Raw genomic sequence first — 12500 nt, forward strand, 5'->3', positions numbered from 1 at the left:
CAACACTGCATAGAGAGCCAGAGTCAGACGAGTCTGCAGGTTACTGTTGCTGACACACACGTATATGCAGACAGTACTGCTTTGGACAATTATTCAGGAAACGACTAATTATTGGTCCACCGGTTTGCCCCTTGATTCAAGTTTTCAAAAGCTGTTTTTAACCACTGCAGTTAATACATTTTCTGAGTTGGGAGGACTAGACTAGAAAATATTTGATTGGCTGGGAATGGATATATTTCTCCTTGATAGCTTTCCGTGGTGTAAACTTTGTACTGCTAAATATTCAATCAGATCCAAGCAGATATCTGATTTAATAACAACTTTTCCACCAAAGCTTGCTTTGTACTGCTAGATACGCTACTCTGCAAAAGCACTGCGGCAGATATCAGTGCTGCATAAATACAAAATAAATAAATCAAATGACAAAGCTATGTAGCCATTGATTGCACACTGCTCCCAACTCCAATCACTTTCACTCCTGGTTGCCCAGTTGCTAAAAAAAAACTGTATGTATTTTTCATACAGCACTACGCGATAACGTTCCGTTCGCATGCAAAATCAGCCGCTTTGGGTGCTAAGTATCCTTAGCACGTGAAGCCATTGTTTATCACGCTACTTAGCATGCAAAGAGGCTGATTTTGCATGCAAAACTTTATGCGCGCAAACTCTTACGCGCATATTAGTCCTTGAAGAGCCAGTTAGCACATGCTAACACTTAGCACACTTTAGTGAATCAAGCCCATTCTGTTCAATTGATTGCTCGACTGCCTTGGCACTTGGAAGTCCTACTTTGTAGAAAAAGTGTAGAAAAGATCCTGCCTTTATGCAGGAATAGGGATGATGGGGAAACCAAATATGCTGAAGTACAGTATGGAAAACCTTCCAACATTGAAATCAATAAATAAGAAAGAAGGAACTCAAATGATTTAAGTAAATAAAAATTAAGTGACATTCCACTTAAACTCATGTATGTATTACAGAGTTAGGAAAAGTATTGCACTTTCAGTGTGAGCAATTAGCTGCACAGAGCAGGACATACAGTACTTTTTTGCACACTTGCAGTAATTAAGTGATATTGACAATAGCTTTTTAAACTCCAAACTTCACAGTGTCTGTTAGCATTACTATGTAGTGGCAATGTGTTTTGTATGCACAAAAACTAACTTAGCTAAGCAAATTAATGTAATTTTTGCTATTTATCCTTGCAATGTGATATGCTAAACTGAAATATCTGTTGATTTCTCTACAATATAGTGTCACTTGAAATGTATGTTATCGTTTATAAATGTACCATTTTAGTTGTATGTATACTCAGCTATTTTAATAATATTATTTGAGGTATAAAATTGCTTGGATTATGTAGGATTCATCAGAAAATTCAATTTTTATTTTTTTCAGTTTTATTTATTGATGCAATATTTTAGCAGCTTTTTAATCTTTGTCACTTCTACAATATTTGTTTAACGATTAATAATCTTATATGTACAAATACCCGGCCATTACTGCATATATTTGAACCATCAGTGCTGATTTAATTATAGTGTCTTGTCTTTTATGTATTTGTTTTTATTTATGCACCTTTTCTCTCATTACAGTCCAGCCTTGAGTTTTACATACCCACCTACCCCTGTGTCCTTACAGCAAATGCATCAACATATTATCAATCGGCAGCACAGTATAGGTTCAGCCTTTGGACACAGCCCACCACTTATCCATCCTGCACCTACCTTTCCAACTCAGAGAACTGTCCCTGGCATCCCCAGCGTTTTAAATCCAGTCCAAGTCAGTGTCGGCCCATCAGAAGTCACACAGGTGAGCTCTAATTAGGATGGTTTGGCTCATTACAAAACAATATCTTTTCATTTACGTGTCATCTGCCTGAGGTTTGTAAAAGTGAAAAGGTACTCAAAGTTACTTGCATCATGAGTATTTGCTTTGCTTGTAGCTAGCTAGTGCAATTGACAGATCTCCAAAAAGTACATATAGTAGTAAATTAGCCTTTTCATTGTTTGTAAATAATACTCACTTTTCTCTAGAATGTTATAACACAATAACTCTCTTGGTATTAGAAAATTATTCTTTCATAATTCTTATGCACATATAAGGAACGAGATTTGTGTACAGTTACAGTGAAGCCATTTTCAGCTGCTATCTTTCAATATTCTGTGTGTGAAACACAACTGATAAAGTCATTTTGTAGTTACATGTTAACAAAATATTTTACAACATGAAACTGGCTTTTCATGTTTGCACTCATGTATCAAAGTAATTTTGCCTGTCCATTTCAGAATGTAGCTTCAAAACACAAGGATGGATTGTTCAGGAGTTATGTAGAACACACATTATACTCACATACATCATTTCTGTCTTAGCCATTGTTTTTCTTGTATGTATCCCATGTCATGTACATCTAACATTATGCACATAATTATAATAACATGTGATTCTACAGGGCCCCTAATTAACTGTCAGTGTAGGCCTGCTGCCTCCTCTTGCCTACTCCAGTAATGAACAGCAGCAGGCACCAATCATATATCCATGCATACAATAGTATCTATCAGTCATTGTAACATATCTCCCAGCATTTCAAATGGCCAGTGGGAGACTGCAGTGTTTACAGACAGGCTTGCATTTTCAGATGAAGACATCTATATAGACTTTCAGGCATCTAGTTATATATTAATATAAACAAAAAAACATACAGTAAATATTTATTTTACAAATTATTTTCAGTATGATTGCTGTTTAAATCAGTACTGTCATTGGTCTAGTCAACTGACTAATCGCTGTTCATCAGCATTTGGCTACTGGGAGAGTTGCCTCTGTAAAGTCTATATTATATATGATACATTTGAACTGTGTAAGCATGTGTACCCCATGTACTCCTGTTACTATTTCTAAGCCCTTAGCGCATTTTTCTAGTGTTTTTTCTTCTTCTGAGCCTAAGAAAAAATCACTTGTGCTGCAAATTCATAAAACATCTAACAGAATTTAACATTGTTCCCTACATTTTAGTTTCAACTTGCTATTTCTATATACTGTAAGCTTTCCTTATGTAAAAGACATACAAACAAGGAATGTACAACACAACATTTGATTGGTGTAGCTTGTTTACTTGTTTCTCTAAACCATTTTTTTCAACAATTCTAGGAAACAGACTGTGCATTTGAATCATATGCATACATTATATTACTAAAATTCATTAATTTTGCTCTTCTGTACCTACTTCATTTTGTCCGGCTAAATTAGACGTGTAAACATATGACTTGAGAAGGCAGCTCAGTTAAAAACTACATTATTAAGGACCATTGTGACATACTACCCAACAACAAGGATTAAAGAACATCTAAGATGAAGATTGAACAAGATAAATTCTAAAAGCACCTTAAAGAGACACTTAAGCCAGGAAAAAAAATGAGTTTTACTCACCTGGGGCTTCTACCAGCCCCCTGCAGCAGTCCTGTGCCCTCGCAGCCACTCACTAATCCTCTGGTCCCCCGCTGCCAGCTAGTTTCGTTTTTGCCGACAGGCCCGTCAGGACTGGCCACGCGTAGCTTTTTTCCGCATTCCCTACTGTAATTAGTGCTTTTGCGGGCCCCAACGCGGACAAAAATACGCGTTGCCGCATTATGCACGCATAGATATGCGGCAACGCGTATTTTTGTACGCGTTGCGGCCCGCAATAGCGCTAATTACAGTCGGGAATGCGGAAAAAGCTACGCGTGGCCAGTCCTGACGGGCCTGTCGGCAAAGACGAAACTAGCTGGTAGCGGAGGACCAGAGGATTAGTGAGTGGCTGCGAGGGCACAGGGCTGCTGCAGGGGGCTGGTAGAAGCCCCAGGTGAGTAAAACTCATTTTTTTTTGTGGCTTAAGGTTCACTTTAAGTGATTAGTGAATATTAACTGTATATTGAAGCAAAGTGGTGGACAAAACACCTGTTTACAGAAGTCATATGTGCATGTCAGCTGCAGAACAATTTTCCCCCTGCCATTTAAAAGTTCAGCTGATGGGTGGGTCAGCAGTTGTGGGCGTGTGACTCCCAAGCAATGCAGTAAAAAACAAAGCTGAAGTTGGTGACAAAAGGCAATATCAGAAGCAGTGACAAGGGGGAATTGTAAATGATTTCGACATTTGTTTTGTCAGCTGCACAGTTCACTGCCCATCTTATTTATATTCGATTTTAAGCATGTGAGATAGGTAAGAGATTTGGTTAATCTGGGTTTCCTCCAGTCACTCTGGCTTCCTCCCACATCCCAAAAACATGCAGATAAATTAATTGGCTTCCCCCTTAATTGGCCCTAGACTACAATGGTAGACTAGATCCTCTGAGGGACAGTTCATGACAAGACTATATACTCTATAAAGCACTATGGAAGATGTCGTAGCTATATACTGTAAATAATATTGTAAGTAATATTGTTCACCCCTCTAAACTGAATGAAGTGCACAGGTAAGTTAAAAGATTCAGGTTTAATACAGTAAATTAAAGTTGTTCTTAAAAAGGATGCAGCAATGGTCATTAATCACTGATAAGGTATCTCTATTATATACTGCATTCTCCATAGTGGTTTTAGTATAAATTATTAAACACGCCCCGCATCATATACTGTAAAGCCGCATCTACACACATAGATGCGGCCGCGATGCTCCTTTTCAGTCGAGCCGCTAATGCGGCTCGATTGATAAGATCCAACAGGACGGATCTTGCTTCCGCCAATTCCCTGCTCGCTCCCCGCGAGGGGACAATGGCAGGGAATCGAGCGGAAGATAAGCGGTGCCGGCGGGGACAAGCGGGGAATCGTATGCGGTGCACGCGCGGCGAGCGGGGACGCGGCGGGCACGCGGAAGAGGCGATCCGGCGGCTAATCGAGCCACCAGATCGCAGCCTCATCTACACGTGTTGATGAGGCTTAAGGATAAGTCGTTTTAATTACTGGCTACAAACCATTGACTGCAAATTTTACAATGCAGCTTTTTTAATAAACATTTAATTTAAAAAAGTTGTATTTTTTTGTTTTTGTTTTTTAAATTTAAAACAGAACAAGCCTACCAGTGAGTCTGCAGTGAGTAGTACAGGGGACCCAATGCACAACAAACGCTCCAAGATTAAGCCTGAAGATGAGCTACCAAGCCCAGCTGCAGGTGGCATACAGGTACAGTTTTAGGTATACTTGTATAAAAACAGCAGAACTTTCATTTACTGTAATTAAGTTTCCCTGTACCAGAAATTAACTCAAATATCTGCAGCCCATCCCTACAGTACTTAATAGTAGGATGAGAGGAAGGTGGAACTTATCTAGTTGTAGAGTTCATTCATCAGTAGAATTCCAGACAAGATTTGAAAATGAAATTTTGGGAGTAAAGGTGATACTCGTCTCTCCAGGAAGGCTGGTTCCAGTTTCCACATTTCTTCTTCCAGGTCTGATTTCCTGTCTTCTAATGGTCTCTATCCAGCGATGCCCACCCATCCCCATTTCTTCTAGTCACCTTTGAGGGGAATTAATTGTGACTTTATCAGTCAAAGTCACATATAAAGCAATGTATTGGAACGAAGGGTGGAATTGGTTGCCATTTTTATTTAACAGCTGTTCACCATGGCAAGAGCCTCAAAACAGGGACAATGAACCAGGGAGAAAAGAAGAAGAGTGGATGAAGCCTTCCTGAGAAGGAGAGTATCAAACAACACTTTACACCAACATTTCCAAATACAATAAAAAGGATTATGCAATATTGTTTGCTTTTCACTTTACTCAGAAAAGCAAATTGTAACGATTGTGGAATTCTCTCCGTGATCAGCGCACAAGTGCGCTGACACTGTGGAAATCTTCCACAAGCGTATAATTTGAGGGAACCCAGCAAAAGGTGCAAATAACCTGTAGAGGGAAATTCCTGTCGACAGGGGGAGCTGTGGAGTGCAGAGGAACAGCTCCTCTGCCCTGCCACAGACGCCAGACAGGAATTGTACGGAGGGCAGAAACGCAGGGCAAGATAGCCCTGAAAGAGAGAGAGCAAAGTGACAGAGGGTATGTGTGTGCACCAATCTAGTCGCCAACCCGCGACAGTGCATACACAACAGCAGATATGAAGTAGGAACGCGATCGCGAGAGGTGCGATCGCCAGACGTGACACAAGGCTACAGCAAGGCAGAGCACGAGAGTAGCAAAGGCACAGCAAATAATGCAATGAGAAGATAAGGAAAATAACAAACGCTAACTAAACACGAACACCACACTCATTCGCAACAGCGAACGCGTTTTCTGCGCGGTCCCTGCGTGTTAAGCACAACAGAGACGAGCATGCCTAACTAACCACCGACAGACAAACATGATACAGAGGACGCGAGCGCTTGCTTAACGGTTACCTCACCGAGCCTCCAGCAAGCGTTCGTAGCAGACAAGACAGATACACGAAAACAGGAATAAGTGAGAGACACGATCCACTGCTCTTTCGCCAGAGCGAGTGCGATCCAGGCAAGACAGATCAGATGAGACAGCTGGTAGCAACCGCTGCTCCAGCTATACTCCAAGAACAAAGATCAGAACGACTTCCTGTCGACCACCGCTGGGACAGGACAATCGCAACAGACAAACAAAACAGATATGCAATCCTAACTGCACTAGAGAACCTGCCTAGTGCAGTCCCAGGAATTACTCTAGGCTAATCTTCAAACAATGAGCAAGGCTGACACTCCAGGAGTGTTTCACAGGACAAACCCTTATGACCAGCCCAGGTCTGTGATATCACATGGTATTTATAGTACAAACCTCCAGAGGATGTGGCTAGGAAATTTGCATGACCAACGCATGCAAATTCCTCAGCAGCAGCAAGCTGCAAAACTGACAAAAGGTCTCTCTTCCAGAGACCTGCAGAATGCAGACCTGAACAGTGGTCAAAAAGCTGCCTGCCTGCGCAGGCAGCTGAGCGGATCCTCACACAAATATACGGCACTCCTGCATTGCTTAATTTCATTCAATGAACCTTGCAAGTATCTGCTCACAGGGAAACTCCTTTTCCTATGCTAGTTAAACTTTGCGCATTCAGTAGTAAAATTGAACGAGGGCACATCATATGCTAATTTGCTCTTAAGGTGGCTATTAACGGTACAATTTTAAGCGAACAAGTGTATTTTTGATCAGATTATACAGATCGTATTGTATGAAAATAGAGAAGCTGGTGAGCGCTATCGATCCTGAACAATGACATTATAGATCATTACCTTAAATAAATGGTTGATCAGCATGGCAGAACTTTCATGGATACGATCACAACTGGTTTATGATAGCTAGTTGGACTTGTTAATGCTGTGGATCAATCTGAATGATGTTATCAAAAATATGATTGTTCACTAAAAATTGCACCATTTATGGGCACCTTTAGATTGATGCTAACAGATAACAGAATGTGATGAAGAGGAGTATCGCTCATTACCATGACTAAGTATGTACAAACAAAAAGTACGGATAATAAAAATTGGACCCTGCAGAAAAAAAACACAGAGACAACAGGAGCCCAAATGGTGCAGTATGTCACAGTACCAGAAGTATGTAAAATATGTGGATGAATTATACTCACAAAGGTGGGTTGCAGAAGGGCAACCGACCACTAGAAGCAGATCGAGATGTATAACCGTCTTCACTCGGGTGACCAGACGGAGCTGGTGATGGTCACACTCTTGATAAAAAGCAAACCTCAAATGACCTAAATTGGTCAAAGAGGGTTGATCCCCCTCCAAAAGGAAGGTGAAGGCACAGGATAAAGGGGAAAGAGGCGCCCAGAGAAGATAAAATGCGTTAAAAACAAATAAAATAAGAAAAGGGAGGTGTCTTACCTCAATGAAGACAAATTCACATATTAATAGAATTTTATTGCACTGGCAATGCGTTTCGTGGGTGCATACCCACTTCCTCAGGCCAAATAGCAGTGCCTAATAGTGCTTATAGCCACAAATAAGGCACCTTATTTGTGGCTATAAGCACTATTAGGCACTGCTATTTGGCCTGAGGAAGTGGGTATGCACCCACGAAACACGTTGCCAGTGCAATAACATTCTATTAATACGTGAATTTGTTTTCATTGTGGTAAGCCACCTCACTTTTTTCAATTTATTTGTTTTTAATGGATTTTATCTTCTCTGGGCGCCTCTTTCCCCTTTATCCCATGACTAAGTATGTGTTTGTTTCTATATATGCATAATATTATATTTAGTATAAGTTATGGACAGTATTTTGCCAGTATACTTTTTTACTAGTTGCCTCTTAACAACTGGAAGTTGCGCAGGACATGTATGACCTGTCATTACTTTCCGTAAGTACAGCTCTTTCACTTCCCTTGATGTGTGAGCTAACATCGAGCCTTTGAGCACTAGTTCAAACTTTGTTTAGGCAAGGGGGCGGGACTCATACATAACCTGTGTTCTGACAGTTGATGTGTGCTAGGATGTCACCTTTTATTTCTACAGCCTGCGGCTGCCAGATGACACGTGCAGAGCTCCTTACATATGAAGCGTCACAAGACTATACATTCATGTCTCTGTGTTTGCAGCAACCTGTCAGACCCAATAAAAAAGGCTATGCTATTAAAAACTATGCATGTTAAGATAAGGCTACACTAGCATCATTGAATGTGTGATTGGTTTAGTAAACATATTTCATATAGTTTGTTAAGGCTCTAATATTCAGTGCACTATTTGACTACGTTGTGAATGCAATACCATGTGCTTGTTTTAATTTAGCAAATAATTACTGCGTGATATCCTTGTTTCCCACCCTTGTGTATTTATTATTTAGTTGTGATTTAAACATGACAGCTCTCTATCTTCCTTTTCACTGATCTATAGCACTCCTCCCCCTTTCTTATTTTAACATTCCCATCTTTTAACTCTGAGTCTAGGATCAGCCAGATGGAATGACTCTGGTGAAAGAGGAGGGGGACAAAGATGAAAGTAAACAAGAGCCTGAAGTAGTCTACGAGACAAACTGCCATTGGGAAGCCTGCTCCAGAGAGTTTGACACACAAGAACAGCTAGTGCATGTAAGTTAATGGAATTCAGGAACTGGGGTTTGAAAGCTATGCGACCTTTCTCTGTGGAGGTCATGGTCTTTGACCCTGTGCTGAGTCAAGTTTCGTAGCCAGCAGCATTGCATGCTGGATAGGACTTTATGAGTTTCAAAGAATAAAGAGAAGTCTTAGCTGTGGTGCTTGACCTGTTCAGTCAGCTAAAGCTTACTGCAAAATTCAATAAAGTCTTCAACAGAGAGTGTAATGGCTCTGATCTTGTAAGCCAGCAAACATTATTTTTTTCTGTAGGAGACTTTGATATTTATTGAGTAATAGTAAGCTGAACATGAATTAATGCTAACCTGAAGCCAAGACTTTTTTCCTATAAACCTAAGCTTCTTTTTCTTCTTCGCAAATTTAATACATTATTAGTTTTGTTAAGGGAAGATTGTGCGCTTTAGGCAGGAAAGAATTGTTGACCCTGACATCCTTCGGACCACCTCTCGGGGACACAGCCGTGTCTTCCTCATCTTGCAGCACAACAACTAAATTCTATCTAGTGAGAGAGCCAGCATTTTCTTCCATGTGCATGAAGCATTACATAGATTCTATTTTCACTTTCAAAGCAAGAGATATTTGTTCTCAGAGATGTTTAATTTTTACCTACATACATATCCAATCTTGTTCTAAGTGAGCTAACTATATGATGGAGTGCCATGTCATTTGATTCTTTTGTTTTGTTTTCTATCATGTTGGCTTGCAGGAATCTAAAACTGGCAGTCTACATTTCATATTGACTTTATAGAGTTTAATAGCAGAAACATTTCACTGATTATTCCGTTCTCTTTTATACAATAGTATAATAAATGGATTATAAGTATACATTCTTTATGCAACTCTGCATAGGACTGGAGTAACAGGACTGTTATTTTAAAGGCTTTGAGCAACTCCCAATATAGGCTAATATGATCTAATCATGGGCATACACTAGTATACATGTTTAATAGATTAGATGCTAGGTTTATGTCCTCTCAGAAAGATTCAGTCTGTGCCCTGCCTCTTTGCTGTTTGAATAATAGGACTATGAAATCTGGGCGACAGCAGCTATACCCACAGAGACTACAACTCCGTCTCTAAAGTCTGTTGTTTCAGATCAGGTGATCAACATTTCAAAACAAGATTTTTAGCAGCAGAAGCCTCATTTCACATTATATTGTCTTTAAACAAGGCTGCCTTTGAGATTGTATTTACCTTCACTGCAAATATGTTTATTTGATGGCTAAACCTAACAAATTAATGTAGATGTCTATATCATAGGTATGGATGTACAGCCTCGTCCGGCCAGCAGTTAATGACTAGCATCTACACTGTGATTTATACCAATACGTTCCAAGTCCTTTTTTGTTTGTTTTTTTTGTACAAATGATGATGAAAGAAAAAACATTTACACAAAAGCCTATGCCGAATATGTATAGAAATATGCTTGTATTACAATGGTTGGTAGCATGCACACCAAATACATTTGAATAAAAATTATCCTTTACAGGAATACATTTGACAGAATTGAAAAACAGCTTTCAGCAGTTGATGTAGTGAACCCTTCATGATACATTAACTGGAGGACAAGGTGTTTGAAAGCATCCTAACTCCCTGTCTTATTTATAGCACCTATCGGATGTCACTACTACATCCAGTTAATAGCAGGATTCATGATTTTTCATGGTTGTCTATCTAATGTGTGACAGTGCTAGTTTCCTGCAGAAGCGAGTCACTATCTATTATTGATATCCTTTCATAGAATATGGTCTAAGCTGCAATAGAGGAGTTTTGCTTGGCGGTATTAAATCCTGGCAAGACCTGCTGCTTGTGCTGACTTTGTTGCTGGATGAGATGCTGAAATTTGAAGCATCTTCTACTCTTAACTATTGTACGGTGTTAGCCATCGGGTAAAGCAGAAAGTTTTGAATAAGTAGGATGCCATTTACTTGATAACTCAGTAGATTAAAATAGCAAGCTTTTAATATATAAATGTGGAGACATATTTTACTTTTTAAATGCATTTAGTTAGCCAATAAATGGAATTGTAAACTTAAAGAGGAACTCCAGTGAAAATAATGTAGTAAAAAAAAGTGCTTCATTTTTACAATAATTATGTATAAATGATTTAGTCAGTGTTTGTTCATTGTAAAAGCTTTCCTCTCCCCGATTTACATTCTGACATTTATTACATGGTGACATTTTTACTGTGGGCAGGTTATGTAGCTGCTCCTAGCTGTTTTGGCTGTTAGAGACAGCTGTAAACAGCTAATTCCTGTCTGTGAACCTTTTTACATTGTAACAAACTGCCAAAAGTACCGCGGTACTCAGAGCTTCTTGTGGGAGGGGTTTTAGCACAAAATCAGTCATACAGCGCCCCCTGATGGTCTGTTTGGGAAAATCATTATATTTCTCATGTAAAAGGGGGTATCAGCTACTGATTGGGATAAAGTTCAATTCTAGGTTGGAGTATCCCTTTAAGACAGTGTTTTGACATCTTACTTCATATTCTTCAAAGACTTCTGGGGAAAACAATTACCTAATTGCTTGAAAAACAAGATGAGAACAATTAGAAATAAGCATATGTTTAGTGTACTATTATTATGTATGCCAGGAAGTAATATTTGTCATTTGCCACTTTTGCAAGCTTTAATCTAGGCATGCATGCTAGATGACACTTGGCCAAGGTGACCAAACAGGACAATCTCATCTGAGAGTCTAGTTCATGTACAGATGTCCCCAATGTCACCTAATGATATTGCATGCTGGATCTTTAGCAACAACAATGCCTGACCACATTGTTCTCCTCCTCACCCTGCCTGCCAGTAGATGCTCCATCATCTGTCATGCCATTGTCTCTCCTTCCACCTCCATATAATCAGAATGTATATGTAATCCACTTGGCACCAAATTGTCACCTAAGGGATCAAGTTCTGATCCCTGTGGGCGACCGTGATTGTGCGTGTGCCTACTGTGCTGAAATGGAGTCCTAACCCAGCCCAAAAAATTGGTGTACCTATAATGTATTATTTTGGAATCAAAAGTAGAGTTTGTTTTTAAATAAAAGCCTAAAATGCATAAAGTCAGTACTAATTCATTAGAGAAAATGTTACCAACTGTCATTTTACTAACTGTTTGATCTTGTCATTTGTATTAGTTGAAAAGCTTCTTGTTTTGCAACTGCTGTAAAGATATAGGAACATCACTCTGTATGGTGGGAGTTATTAATTGTTTTCTTCTCTTTATTAGACAAGTTAATAGGTGTGGTTTCAATTGGGTTTATGTAATGTTAAAAATAATTTCTACTCTCAGTATAGCTGAATTTTGCCTATTTTGTTTTGTGAACTCCCCCTGCTGGCCTAAAATGGTACATGTCAGATATTCAGACATTTAAGAACATCAAATGACTGTTAAGAAACAAACCCCCCTTTAAGACCTTACTGTGGTTCTAACAGATATCTTTTGT

The 12500-nt window shown here is 39.4% G+C and overlaps 1 protein-coding gene across 2 annotated transcripts in view; it reads left to right on the forward strand.

The window, feature by feature from the left end:
• The window catches only part of GLI3 (GLI family zinc finger 3), a 425689-nt gene that overhangs the window by 353127 nt on the left and 60062 nt on the right, over window positions 1–12500 (forward strand). For both annotated transcript variants that reach the window (XM_068236373.1, XM_068236372.1), the window contains 3 exons: window positions 1596–1812; window positions 5041–5154; window positions 8891–9031. In XM_068236373.1, coding sequence (XP_068092474.1) covers window positions 1596–1812; window positions 5041–5154; window positions 8891–9031 — 472 coding nt within the window. The remainder of the gene's footprint in view (window positions 1–1595; window positions 1813–5040; window positions 5155–8890; window positions 9032–12500) is intronic.

The sequence above is a fragment of the Hyperolius riggenbachi genome, chromosome 5 (genome assembly GCF_040937935.1).
Source record: "Hyperolius riggenbachi isolate aHypRig1 chromosome 5, aHypRig1.pri, whole genome shotgun sequence".
Taxonomy (NCBI): domain Eukaryota; kingdom Metazoa; phylum Chordata; class Amphibia; order Anura; family Hyperoliidae; genus Hyperolius; species Hyperolius riggenbachi.